Source organism: Octopus sinensis, linkage group LG21 (genome assembly GCF_006345805.1).
Source record: "Octopus sinensis linkage group LG21, ASM634580v1, whole genome shotgun sequence".
Taxonomy (NCBI): Eukaryota; Metazoa; Mollusca; class Cephalopoda; order Octopoda; family Octopodidae; genus Octopus; species Octopus sinensis.
The window spans coordinates 18395967-18411626 of record NC_043017.1 but is presented as its reverse complement, the minus strand read 5'-3'; the positions used below and the strand labels follow the sequence as shown (position 1 = coordinate 18411626).

General features: G+C 37.1%; 1 protein-coding gene across 3 annotated transcripts in view; it reads right to left on the bottom strand.

The window, feature by feature from the left end:
* Positions 1-13660: 13660 nt before the first annotated feature.
* The window catches only part of LOC115222987 (UDP-galactose translocator-like), a 60560-nt gene continuing 58560 nt past the window's right edge, over positions 13661-15660 (bottom strand). The window contains exon 3 of one of the 3 annotated variants that reach the window (XM_036511914.1): positions 13661-14720. In XM_036511914.1, the coding sequence (XP_036367807.1) occupies positions 14115-14720 (606 nt within the window). In that variant the 3' untranslated portion in view covers positions 13661-14114. The remainder of the gene's footprint in view (positions 14721-15660) is intronic. The other 2 variants (XM_036511915.1, XM_029793411.2) reach the window with 2 other exon arrangements.

The window sequence follows — 15660 nt, the reverse complement described above, 5'->3', positions numbered from 1 at the left end:
CCAAACGTGTGTGTGTATATATATATATATTTTTTTTTTTTTTACGTGACCGACCAGACCATCAGATGTTACACATCGCTGGTCACAATGCGTTCGCATTGTTTTAACCTTCGAACGACGCCACCCCGCTGGCTAAGCAAGCAGGCCAACAAAAGAAAGAGTGGTGAAAGAGTACAGCAGGGATCACCCCCCCCCCCCTGCCAGAGCCTCGTAGAGCTTTAAGGTGTTTTCGCTCAATAAACACTCACAACGCCCGGTCAGGGAATCGAAACTGCGAGTCCGCTGCCCTAACCACTGGGTCATTGCGCATCTGTATATATATATATATATATATATATACATACACGTGTGTGCAGTGTGTCATGGTGACATTTCATATCCATGTTAAATAAGAGCTCAACTAGCAAAGTTCGCATATAGTTTGATGCCATTTGGTGTTGCTTCCATTTGTTTCCCTGCACACGTCTAATCGATATTCTGGTTCTTGCTGCATACAACAAAGAACATCAGGTGTAAGCCAAAGAATGCATTGAACTTCTCTGTGCACCATCCACATCGAGTCTGATGCATTGGCCTGGTGTGGCATCATTTGTGTTATAATCCTGTGAATAGCTGCATGCGCATCTTGTGTTTTCTTTGCTCATCCAACTGGAGTAACAGGTGTGAGTAGGAGACGACAAAAGGAGGACGCATTGAACTGCACTGTTGGACACGAACTTTATTAGTTGGTCTCTTTAACATAGTTATGAAATGTGTTGTTGCAAGTTACATTAATAATTTTGAAATCCCACCAGACTTTACACAAACACACACGCAATATGTGTGTATTGATGTTTAGCAGTAGCAACAGCAACTAGAATGGTGAGCTTGGTGCATTGACACTTATCTATTTTTCCTGTTTGCATCACACAAACAATTTTGTCCTAAAAAGTTTGAGGTCATTGTAATATATAAAGGATATCAGTTGACAGGAAGCTTAAAGGACTGAATATCATAGAGCAGAGGAAAGGAAGGATGATAGGAATGAGTTGCAGAAAGTTAGAGGAAAGAAGCTATTAGAATAAACATAGTGCTTAGTATCATTCTGAAGGGAGATCTCGCCTTTTCAATTGGCCAATTCTGGATGTTTTTCATCAATTGCTTCCTTTAATCTAATCGACAACAATAATTGTCTGGACTCAACATCTACTTTTGCAGACAATAATCCACAATGCTCTTCCAATCTCACCTGCTTCAGACACTGGTCAGTTATTTTTGGAGAGATTAAATATGGTTCATTTCATTTTCTCCAAACCATTTTTGTTTCATATTGTTGTAAACGATTGGCTTAACTGTATTCGTTCTTTTATTGCGCTTGAGCAGAGAATTGCAGATGGAAATGTGGTCCATTTTATATATATATATCACCGTGACTGACCAGGCTATCAGATGTTGCTACACATCACTGGTCACAATGCGCTTCGCATTGTTTTAGCCTTCAAACAACGCCACCCCCCTGGCTAAGCAAGCAGGCCAACAGAAGAAAGAATGAGAGAAAGTTGCGGTGAAAGAATACAGCAGGGTTCGCCACCACCCCCTGCCAGAGCCTCGTGGAGCTTTAGATGTTTTCGCTCAATAAACACTCACAACGCCCGGTCTGGGAATCGAAACCGCGTTGTGAGTGTTTATTGAGCGAAAACACCTAAAGCTCCACGAGGCTCCAGCAGGGGGTGGTGGCGATCCCTGCTGTACTCGATGAGTGTATTGATTTGGTTATCATCAAAAACTGAAAGTCTGCTGGTCTGTTCAGTGTCACAGATCAGGATTTTCATTCTCAACCAAGTGAACCACTTACTAACAGTCCTCTCAAGTATCTCCATAAATTGCACATCTTTTTCGTTCATAGTACAGTGTTTCTCCCTTTCCTGCAATAAAACTGGATCAAATAATGAAAATGCATTTCATTTTACTCTATTTTCAATTCTAATGCAAAAGCAGTGGGAATAAATTATCCACAGGGTGTGTGTTCTTTCGGAAAGAATGTCATACTTCAATCACGTGACAAGTGAAATATGTCAAAAACTATCAACTTTTGATCCAACCCAGCGTGTGTGTATGTATGTAAGACAAGAAATAATTTTTGCCTTTTTTTATGGAGACAAAAAGGGTTTATAGGACTGCATAAAAGAAGTGCTGAAATAAAAGCAGAAACAAAAGAGACAGCTTGTATGATGGTGTTTTTTGATTTACAACTATCTCAGAATGTCAAAGCAAGGGAGAGACACACACACACGGACAGTGTCTTTTGATTCTAGTCTGCCACAAAAATATGTCTGATCATGGAGAAATATTACCTTTCCTTGGAAACCAGTGTAGTTAGCAACAAGATTAACATCCAGCGATTGAGAATCTACCTCGACATTTTCCGTGTGACCCTTGCAAGCCTGGAAAAGTGGATGTTGTCAGGCTTCTTTCAGTTTCTGTCTACCAAATCACTTATGGCTGTAGTTGGTTTGAAGCTACAATAGAAAAGACACTTGTCCAAGGTGCCACACTGAGATTGAACTCCAAACCTTGTGATCATAAAGCAAACTCTATAACAATTCATCCATGCTTGGGAGCAGTTATGGCCTCATAGAATGGTGTCCCAGGTTTTGGTCTCGCAGGAGAGAATTAAGTAGGAACCTATATTTGATTCTAGGCTCCCAGGAAGCTGAAAGATGAGTTACTTGATAAGATTTGAACTCAGATGATGGACATCCATAACTAAATACAGCAATGTATTTTGTTTGATTTCTGCCAATCCATACATGACGTGGAGATGAATTATTTAATTGGTTTATTAATTCATATCAGAACGTTATTTAGTTATATCCTGTGAGTCAAACCATTAATTATTGTGATGTATTTTTCTAAAAAATAAAAACAATTTGAATGTACAAAATAAAGCAGGTGCTGATGTGGTTAACAGCTCAATTTTCTTAACTTAAAGGTGTGGGGTTTGATCTCACACCATGGTGCCTTAGGTAAGTCGTCATCATCTGCTTTGCATGCTAGCATGGGTAGGATGGCTTGACAGAACCATTGAGCTGAAGGGCTGCATCAGGCTCCGATGTCATCTTTGGTAGGGTTTCTACAGCTGGATACTTTTCCTAACACCCCAAACTATAGAGTGGACCGATTGATTTTCTCTTGCCCCCAGTGTTTGACTCTAGCCACATACCAACCATAGCTTTTGAGACTTAGAAACCATAGTTTTTGGACTTAGAAACTGAAAGAACCCTGTTGTATGTGTGAGTGTTTGTCTTGTTTTGTCATCACAATAGTTGTAAATGAGTTTCATTGTCCCGCAAACTGTGTCATCTGTTTTCTGTCTTCCATGGAAGCATGTCTGGTCATGGGGGAAAATACTATATTTGGAAAGGAGTGAAGAATTGGCAATAAAAAACTGCATCTGGCTGTAGAAAATCTGCCTCAACAAATTCCGTCTGACCCATGTGAGCATGGAAGAAATTTTGAGATGTTCACATCTTTTATTAGATACACTTAAGGTGGCAGGCTGGCAGAATTGTTAGTGCACCAGACAAGTTCAACTGTTGCTACATTCTGAGTTCAAATTCTGCTGTAGTCAACTTTACTGTTCATCCTTTTGGGGTTAATAAAATTAGTATCAATTGAACATGGGGGTCGGTGTGGTCGACTCCTCCTCCCCACCAAAATTGATGCCGTTGTGGCAAAATTTGAAACCATTATTAGATATACAAACATCCTATCTTTTTCATTCATTGGGCTGTGGCCATGCTGGGGTCCTTTCTTGAAAGGGTTTTAGGAAGTCTGGTACTTATTCTATCAGTCTCTTGCTAAACTGATAATTTATGGGGACATAACCAAACCAACACCAGTTGTGAAGCAGTGGGGAGATACAGAGACATATGACAGGCTTCCACGTAGTTTCCGTCTACCAAATTCACTTCCAAGGCTTTGGGTTGCCAAAGGAACCTCACTGCTTAAGAAACTCACTTTGCAATCTTGTGGTTTGGGGTTCAGTCCCACTACATGACACTTGGAGCAACTAGCTCCTTCTATAGCCCTAGGCCAGCCAGTGTCTCGTGAGTCAATTTGGTAGAGAGAAGCTGTGTGGAAGACCGTTCGGTGTTTGATTGTTTACGTTCCCATATATGAGCGGTTCGTCGGAAGGAACAAAATAAGTGTCGTGCTTTAAAAAATAGGTTGTGGGATTGATTTGTATGACTAAAACCAATAAAATGCGGTGCCCCAGTATGGTCGGCGTCCAATGCCAAACGCGTAAAAGACCAGATAACGTCAGAAAACGTGAATTGCCGGGATTTACACAGTTGTTTCCCTTGGTTCCTGATTTTTTTTTTTTTCTGCCGCTGAGTTTTGCAGCAGGATTTGTCGTAAATCCATGACTGGCTGTGTTGAGGCACTGCATGGAGGGGACTAGTGGAACAAATTGATCCCTTTCCTTTGTTTTTCTAAGCTTATTCTATCGATGTCTTTTTAATGAAGTGTTAAATTAGAGGAATGTAAACAAACAAACGGCTGTCAACAAGGAAACAAACTGCAGAAGAAAAAATATTAAAAAAAAACATCAAAGCACAAGACATTTTATGGAAATATAAGTTATTTATTACCAAAAATAGAAAATAAAAAAATATAAATTAGATCCCATGAGCCTTCATCAATCTAGAATGTTCTTAGATCTTTGTGGCATAAAATTCATTGCAAAAAAACCCAAAAAAACATTAGATCTGTTTTTCTTGTTATAAAAAAATATTATTGTTATTATTATTATTGCTAAAATATGAATGGTTTAAAAAGAGAAATGTGTAAATGTTGTGAACCGAAAAGATTTGAAAACGTCCAAAATTGTCAGCAGATGTTTGGTGTAGTTTAAGTAGGTGAACGGATGATGGTGGGAGGATGGAGCAATGAAACAAGTGTCGTTTGTCATGGATATACTCAGTTATATGAGATGTGTGTGTGTGTGTATATATGCCAGATGCATGTGTATATATATTTAAAAAAAGGGAGACAATCAAAATGGAACTCAGCAATAGGTTCCACAACCACCTTAGCATCCATTATAGTAAGATGTGGATCACTAAACTCAGGATGGGCTAGAATGAGCCAAATTGCAGAAAACAGGTGCCTATTGAAAATTTTGTAGAATGTGCACACATTCCAGTGAAATAATTATGTAGTTATGTAATTATTTCAGCATGTTGCTGAAACTTGTGTCTGTCCTATAAAGGTTTGAGTACCACACCTGTTTTCTGCTTATTAACTTTTTCTACTACATATATGTATGTATACACACATACACACAAGAATTTGGGAACTTCAAGAGAACATGAAACAATTCATTTTTGACGGTGGAACACAAAGTAAGCTTTGAATAATACTGTGTAAATATTTGGTGTTTTGAATTCAAAGGGTGTTTTTAAACCAATATTTATATACTGTTATAACTTTATATAGATATATATATACTGTACCAGTATTTCATATATATATATTGTACCAGTATTTCATACAGTGAATGATAAATATCATATATATATATGAAAATATATGTAAAAAGTATATATATGTGTTTAAAAAAAGATTTTCTTAAAGTAAAACTCATATGAAAAGGAATCTTTAAAAAAAAAATTAGTAGACCTACTGGGTGGAAGTTATCTCCCATGCCTCAAATGCATGCTATATTCACACTTCCATACGTTGTCCCCTCTTGTTTGAGCAATCATCTGTGTAGATATGAAACTTTTCATATATAAAATATTCTTCATTAAAGGGAATATCTTATGTTTAACAATAAGTATGAACTTTTTGAAATCAATCTCTCAGAGAGAAAGAAGAATCTGACATGTCTGAAAATCAAAATGGAATGATCCCCAATGAGAGAATTCTACTTATTTTTTTCAGCAATATCTTTCTTTAGTCTAATGTATTTCAAACTCACTGATGATCGTTAGACAAAACACGAAACCTTAAGACCCATGGAATTGTCAAGGGCAACTGGCCATAGACAATCTGCCCCAATAAACTCTGCCTGATTCATGGAAAAGTGATGAGATGATGATGATATATATATGTATATGTATGTATACACATCTGAAAAATGTGTTTGTGTGTGTGTATATATATATATACACACACACACACCATTATCAGTGCGTATATACATATGTATTTATATAAAACCTTCCCAGGCGAAGAATGTACCCCACAATATAGACTGATAGTTAGTGACTTCTGGGTAAGGGCTAAATGGATGCCCTGAAGACAACCAGCAAGGAGAAGAAGGGGCTGGAGACTTAAAGATCCCGCAAATGGACAGAGATTTAGAGACATATTACTCGAAGCCTTTGACGAAATAGAAGGGGATATAGTTTCACATGGTGTAGAAGACAACTGGAGGTTCCTCCAGGACAACCTGCTAAGGGCCACTGACCAGATCTGTGGATGGTGCAAAGTCCCCTCTCAACCCAAAATAACGTGGTGGTGGAACAATGTTGTTGACAGGGCTATTAGACAAAAGAAACAGGACTGGAAGAACGGTGGTAGCAGGGAAGCGGTGAGCTGGCAGTAACGTTACCACGCCAGGCGAAATGTGTAGCCGTATTTTGTCTGCCATTACCTTCTGAGTTCAAATTCCGCCACGGTTGACTTTGCCTTTCATCCTTTCGGGGGTCGATAAATTAAGTACCAGTTATGCACTGAGGTTGATGTAATTGACTTAATCCGTTTGTCTGTCCTTGTTTGTCCCCTCTGAGTTTAGCCCCTTGTGGGCAGTAAAGAAATAGATCTTTATGTTCCAGTTTTCGGCTCCATACAGAAGAATTAATCCCTTTGTCTGTCCTTGTTTAGCCCCTCGTGGGTAGTAAAGAAATAGGTGGTAGCAGGGAAGTGTATCAGACTGCCAGAAGGGAAGCTAGGAGCTAAGTTTATTTAGCCAGAGGGGAAGCAGATAAGAAAAAATCTGCCAATGTTCTGTGCTGTGAGGACGAAAGACTTGAGGTATTTCGTGTTGCAAGACAGTGTGTGAGAGAGAATCATGATGTGGTAGGAGAGAAATGTGTTTGCATTGATGATAGTTCACCTGCACTAAATGAGGATGCAAAGAGAGAGGTTTGGAGATGCCACTATGAAAGGTTGCTGAATAAAGAAAATGAATGGGAGAAAGAGAGTCTACCGAATGTCAACCCAACAGAGGGACCAGCTATCTGAGTTGACAGTACCTTGGTAGATAACGCAATTAGAAGTATGAAGACAGGGAAAGCCCCAAGCCCATCAGGAATTACTAAGGCACCATTCGAGCGTGATTGTTACCAGCGTCGCCTTACTGGCACTCAAGTCCTGTGCTAGCAGGGTATTAAGAGCACCATCCAAGCGTGATCATTGCCATAGCGACTATCTAACCTCCGTGCCGGTGGCATGTAAAAGACACCATTTGAGCGGGATTGTTACCAGCATCGCCTTGCTAGCTCCTGTGCTGGTGGCATGTGTGAAAGATTCGAGTGAGGTCGTTGCCAGTACCGCCTGACTGGCCCCATGCCGGTGGCACGTAAAAGTACCCACCACACTCTCTGAGTGGTTGGCGATAGGAAGGGCATCCAGCTGTCGAAACTCTGCCAGATCAAGATTGAAGCCTGGTGCAGCCATCAACCTGGATATTGTCAACATTCGTTCAACTAATCAAACAAATGTTGGCTATATTTAGGTTGATGTTTAAAATTTTATCTAATGATGGTGGTTTGTATATTAGAATGTAATACTTTATGACTGCATTATATAAATAACATTCTCCTGAAACAGCTGTCGTGTGAGTGGATATGCTTCATTTCTAATGAATCCATATAATAAATAAATATGTAGTGCTCACCGCCACATTGGTGGGTAAAAATTCTTTATTTGTGTATTAAGGCTACCTTTGGTTTCATGTTAAGAAAATATCTTAACAATTTTTCAAGTTTATCACATGGAGGAATGGCATTCGTCTCTGTTTCGGGTTAATATGAAACCAATGGTAGTCTTAATACACAAATAAAGCATATATATATATATGTGTGCTGGTGAATGAAGGTATGGTGAACTAAGTTTATGTAATGCTTAATGATCCTGGAAATATAAAAGGATGCAATCTGCTCTGTCATGACTACATTAAATGAATTTCTGGTGAAACAGTTGTTGCAAACTTGAATAAATGCCATTTGTCTAATATATATATATATAGGCACTGGAGTGGCTGTGTGGTAAGTAGCTTGCTTACCAACCATATGGTTCTGGGTTCAGTCCCACTGCATGGCACCTTGAGCAAGTGTCTTCTACTATAGCCTTGGGCTGACCAAAGCCTTAGGAGTGGATTTGGTAGATAGAAACTGAAAGAAGCTCGTCATATATGTGTGTGTGTATGTTTGTGCATCTGTCCATCACTTGACAACCGATGTCCCCTGTAACTTAGCGTTTCAGCAAAAGTGACCGATAGAATAAGTGCCAAGCTTACAAAGAAGAAGTCCTGGGGTTGATTTGTTCGACTGAAATCAGTTCTGGTCTGACTCCATCTTGCTTGTCATAGGGAGGGAGCCTGTCTTCCTTGTCAACCCTTAGAAAAGTGCTCTCACGTGGCTAAGAGTTGTTTTTTGACTTATCTCTAGCAATGCTGGTGCTTACTAGTTCCCTCAGTCACTTTAGTGACCACTGTACTTGTTGCCCATCAGTTCTAAATTCTGAATAGCCACCTTAATCATTTATATATTTGGCATGATTGATTGCTAGCATCTAAACCCATTTTTATTTTCTCTCTCTGTTTATTTCTGTGTTCCTTTCTATCGAAGAGCATAGGCTCGAAACAGAAAACACTTTCTCACTTCCCAACTGTTAAACTAATACATCTGTTTGTTGTTTACACACCCGTCTTCGTCTTTTGTTTTGTTTATTTTTTTGTAAATTTCTACTATATATATATATATATAGATAAATATATATAATGTATGTATGTATACATACACATATATATATACGTATAGATAGTCCTACATGACACTTTCATTTTCCCTTGTGTCACTCCATACCTGCCTGCCTTGTGGTCGCATGGCTTTTTCATCGTACATGTGTATTTTATTTTGTCATGTTTGTTTCTGACATTGTCCTGTACATTTGTTAGCTACTCCCAGTGGCTTTTCACCACTGGCACCACCAAAAGTGAACAATATTAACATCAAAGGTGCAAAATTAAATCTTTGGGATGAAGAATTACCTACAAATTTTCTGTTTGTTATATTTCTGTAACATTTTCCGTTTGTTGTGTTTTTGTTAAATTTTTTTAAATATAAATATAAAATCATCATTTAACACCCACCTTACATACTGGCATGGGTGGGATACCCACATATATGTATACATGCATGCACATATATATATATGTGTTTGTGTGTGTGTGTGTGTGTGTATGTATATATATATATATATATATACATACAGTGCCGGTGGCATGTAAGAGAACCTTCCGTTTCGCGACCGTTGCCAGCACCGCCCCGTTTCGTGTCCGTTGCCAGCCTCGCCTGGCCCTCGTGCCGGTGGCACATAAAAAGCACCATCCGTTCGTGGCCGTTTGCCAGCTCTGTCTGGCACCTGTGCGGGTGGCACGTAAAAAGCACCCACTACACTCTCAGAGTGGTTGGCGTTAGGAAGGGCATCCAGCCGTAGAAACACTGCCAGATTTGACTGGGCCTGATGAAGCCTTCTGGCTTCACAGACCCCAGTAGAACCGTCCAACCCATGCTAGCATGGAAAACGGACGCTAAACGATGATGATGATGATGATGATGATACTCACACACACACACAAACACATATATATGTGCATGCATGTATATATATATATATATATATATTTCTATATGAATAATATTTTGTCTAATGACTAATTCGTCTTTTGTGCTAGGCCACTGGTAATAATAACCTATGTTATTACCCATTTTGATTATATATATATATATATATTATATATATATATGTGTGTGTGATTAGAGATTGTGTTAGCCTCATGAAGGGATGATTTGATTCAAGGAAATACTGGTTCAATACCTAATATTTGGGGGGAAATTAATTTCCTTAACATGATAGGTATATATATAAAAGCATAGTTTATATTTATATAAAAGAAGAAAAAGAAAATGGAGATTGGGAAGTTAATAATTATTTATTATTAACAACAAATTAATCATCTTCACTTACAGCTATTTCAATTTAATACTCAGTGAATTGATTAAATATTAAATTCCGTATGCCCTGAGTATAATATCTTCAGAGAGCAAAAAAAATATATCCTTGGATGTTTTATATATGTTTATGGATTCATTATAGATGACTACAGAGTCTGCAATATTGACACACACTAAGCCATGCGCCCCCACATTATATATATATATATATATATAATATATATATATGTATGTATGTATGTATGTATATATATATATATGTATGTATATATATGTAGTTGAGGTGTGTTCTGTTAAGAACGTATAAGCGTACAACATATAAAACATCCAATGATATATTTTTTTACTCTCTGAAGTTATTATGCTCAGGTTATATGAATTTAATATTTAATCAATTCACTGAGTATTAATTGAAAAAGCTGTAAGGTATGATGATTAATTTGTTATCAATAATAAACAATTATTAACTTCCCAATCTCCATTTTCTTTTTCTTCTTTTATATATACATACACACACACACATTCACACACTTACATATATATATGTACAGGCATAAATGGACATCGAGCACTCCCACCATTGCTGAAGAATGGTTTTCCCCTGCTTCTGATTTAGTTTTGTGTTAATTTACCATTGCACATCCATAAGAGATATTATGCCTGAACGAATACCACAGTTAGTTTGAACTTTTGTCATGTATTTGCATTAAGTAGCATAAACAAATTGCTATTTTAATCTAATACTAATTCTGTTGCACATAATCAAATTATACTTACACACACACAGACACACATACACACACACACAAATACAAATATAAATGTGTGCATGTGTGTGTGTGTGTAGTGCTAGAAAATAAGGCTTGAATAGACCTAGGTGAATACCTCAATAAGCACTCCATGAAATGGAAATCTGGCCAACAGAATGTTAAATGAGGAATATAAGAATCTCTCCAAGTTAATCTACCAAATTTCCAAAGTTATTCCACCAAGTGGTTGGTTGATGCATCAAGTCTAAAGTATATATTATATATATATATAAAAAATAAATGTGCCCTTTTAAAGCCTAGCCAGGCTCATGGGCCTGGTTTCCCGGTTTCAGTGGTGTATGTGTTCCCCAGCTGGACGGGATGCCAGTCCACCACAGCATTACTCATTTTTGCCAGCTGAGTGGACTGGAGCAACATGAAATGAAGTGTTTTGCTCGAGAACACAATGTGCCACCCGCTCCAGGAATCAAAACCACAATCTTACGATCATGATGCTGACGCCCTGACCACTAAGCTATGCGCCTCCACATTATATATATATATATATAATATATATATATATATATATATATATATACTAACAATATAGGATGAAGTCCCTTTCTCTACAGAAAAGAAATCCATCAGGAAGCGTAGCAGTATATTAAAAAAACCGTTACGGTTGAAGTATAAACATCATATAATTAAGGGCTAAAGAGGGTTATTCTAAAGCCAATACACTGATTTATCCACTTATAATCCACTTGTTACAGGAAAATTGAAACTGAAAACGGGCAACTAACCTTTAGAAAATTTAAATTTCGTTATCTCTATATTGAATCAATTTCGGAATTAATCTTATAAAGGATCCTTTATAAGATTAATTCCGAAATTGATTCAATATAGAGATAACGAAATTTAATTTTCTAAAGGTTAGTTGCCCGTTTTCAGTTTCAATTTTCCTGTAACAAGTGGATTATAAGTGGATAAATCAGTGTATTGGCTTTAGAATAACCCTCTTTAGCCCTTAATTATATGATGTTTATATATATATATATATATATATATATATATAAGAAAGTTGGTTTGTGAAAGCACCTGTCGTTTTTTCACTCTTTACTATTTTATATATATATATATATATATATATATATATATATATGTAGTAGAGGTGTGTTCTGTTAAGAATGTATAAGAGTACAAATGGACCTCATTCACCTTGAGAATTCCCAAATAGCCGGTAGTATTCTTATGTTGTAGCATGGAAATCTAGATTTACTTATGGAGACAGCAACTGAGTATTGCCTGAGGAGATACATATAGATCTTCTTATACAGGTAAATCAATACATAATTTAATTTGAACTCAACTTTGAATCCTGTATATACGAGGATCTGTATCTATCGAAACATTTGTTGTGATTAAAAAGCTGCCTAACTGTACTTACTCTTCCTTTTGACTCTTTTACTTTTTATATATATACATACACACATACACACACAGAGTAAAGTTCCTTCACAAGTCTTATGGACTCATAAGGGCCGGTTTCCCAGTTTCCATGGTGTATAAATTCCCCACCTGGATGGAACACCAGTCCATCACAGGATTACTCATTTCTCTCAGCTGAGTGGACTGGTGCAATGTGAAATGAAGTGTTTTACTCAAGAACACAATGCATCGCCCGGTCCAGGAATCGAAACCACAATCTTGCAATCATGAGTTCAACACCAAAACCACTAAACTATGACCCTCCACACACATATCTATGTATATAAATGTGTGTACATCATTTAATATACACAGGATTTAAATTCAAGCTATGATTAATTTCATACTGTGAAAACATTATAATCTGACAAGCTCATATAACATGTTATGTGTTTCCAAGCAAACTTTCTAACTTGATCGAAGTTTGTAACAATAAATGCTTAATTCAGAGATGGTGGTGTCCTCAACTTTAACAAAAGGAATTTGTCTGTATATTTACATTTTATAAAAATTTCATATCTGAAATTGAGTAGGTCAGTAGAGTTCTTGGTTCTAAAAAGGATATGAGATCTTTCAGCTAAACAAAGCTTGCATCTCTTTGATCCATTAACGTCTGACATGGACATTCCAAGATGCTCTACTGGATGATGTGTAGTGTGAAGTGAGTCTTTAGATCCTAGCTATGGCTAGCTAACGTTGTGGCTTTCTACTTATCTATGTGTTAGAAACAAAACTGCTGGTTAATGCATTACTATCTATCTATCTGTCTATCTACCTCATCATATATATATATATATATATATATATATATATATATATATATATATATATATATACATGTAAATGTAAAAACAAAGATTGGACTATGTGGTACCATTTTACCACAGTATAAATTGTTATCACATATTACAGTCTTTGTTTTAATGCATACTCTACAAATGTTATAATTCACACGGAATTTGGAATTCTATTTATGACTTTCTCATTTAAAATAAAACATTTGCCGATGTACAATTGAAAGCCGCACTGACAGATGTGCTTCATGAGAACCAGCAAAGATTTATGAGAAGCATAGCTGTTAATATTCCCAAAGATATGGGATTAGCATTGCTTTAAATTAATCTAATTTAAGTTAATTTTCATTAATTAAGTACTCTACTTACATAATTAAAGAATTAATTATACTTATTTCTAATGAAATAGCTATTGAAAGTATTTAAATTAATTTATCTGTGAAACTTATGTCTCTGCCTGTTGCTCTCTCTCTCTCTCCTCTCTCTCTCTCTCTCTCTCTCTCTCCCTCCCTCCCTCTCTCTCTGTATACACATACACATTCCAGGGGACCAGGGGATGAGAAGTTCAAAAGGCTCTATGTCTGGCCACACAGAGTAAAAGACTCAGATACCTCTGAGAGTGAATAAGCATTCAATCTATGACCATTTGCCTGTCATCATACATTTTGTCAGACTAATGATTATGGATTAAATGTTTAAATAGATAAATATATATATATGAATGGTTTACTTAGAGGATGATATTATCTGCAGGCCTTCAACCTGACCTGAATGTTTGCTATGAAGCAGTATGACTTGGCTGAAGGCCTCAGCATGGACCAGGTTATTGTATGAAATAGGGGCAACAGGTTGAGTTATCTATTGTATAGAAACAGGGAGCATATAACAAAAAATGTACCACAGTAGAATGCAGGTGTAAGGTGTGTTTTGAAGAATATGACAGCAGCAACACAAGAAATTATGATGGACATGGAGGAGGCAAATGACTTGAGCACGTTGTCAGCATACTTGAACACAACAGCAATGCTGAGGCCAGCAAAAGCTTGAATGAAAAGCGACAGAAGCACAAGGTTATCGTAGCCAAAGAAAAAACCTTTTTCAGCTATAGTAGCTCCATCTTTTGTGACTATTCCTATGAAACCAAGGAAGATGCCGTAACTGGCCAACTGTATGTTGCGTATCCAAACTGATTTGGAGGTTGATTTGAGGACTTTTTCAAAGTAGACCCCTGCAAACCCTGAAAGGAACACAGAGACGACAATGGCAATTACTCCAAGAAAATTATTCTGAGTCTGTTGCTCAACATGTTCATGTGTTTGTTCTGTGTCGAGGTTTAACTGTACTACACAGACACCGACGAATAACATCACAATCGCTATACCTTGACTGCGATTGATTTCTTTTCCCAGTATTATCACAGCGAATAAACATGTAGTGAAAATCCTAAGTTGATAGAGAACCTGCAAAGAGAAAAAGAAGATATTGATTTAACATTATTTACATTGCTTGCTGTTAACACACTGTTTCAGCTGATATACCCTCCAGCCTTCATCAGGTGTCTTGGGGAAATTTCGAACATGGGTTCTCATTCCTAAGGTGTTTTTCGCCGCCACCACCACCATTGTTCAGGTCACTGCCTGGAATTGAACTCAGAATCTTGGGGTTAGTGGGCCGCACTCTTAACCACTACTCCATATGCCTGATGAAGGCTGGAGGGTGTATCAGCTGAAACATTGTGTTAACGACAAAGAAGATGAAGACAAATATCTGTCAAATGTAAATAATGTACATAATTCCTCGTCTTTTAATTATAGAACTGTTTGATTTAACAGTTTAAAAATTAGAAAAGAGAAAAATGAAAATAGAATAAAAACTAAAAAAGACATTAACTCTTGTGATACCAGTCCACATGTGACCATCCTGTCTTTTATTCAGGCACAGTCTATCTAGTGCTACATGTCACCTTCCATATTCTTTTAGCTAGAACAGCTAGAAAGAACAGCTGAGTCACTCCTGAAATTGAACTCTACGGTCTTAAAAAAGGACACATTAGATAGTGTAGTCTTAGATACATTGTGCCTTAAAAAATGGATCACGGCTGAAATGCTAGACTTGTTAGAAATAGCAGCCAAATATCCCTCAAATGACAACATATCAGTTGAAGTAAAAAATGTGGATAGATTGGATAAAGTATTTCTTAGATTTACCACAATATAGGCTAGATGGTCATGACTGGAACATGTTTCATCCTAAACCTACTTGACAGGAATTGGCCTAGGGCTAAACAATGACAATAATAACAGGTCTTTTGAAGAGAACATCTCTGCTGTTGCTCAACTTTCTAGAGATTGAAACCAAATCTTTCTCAAATCACATGCAGTTATCTTAAAACAAGAAGGA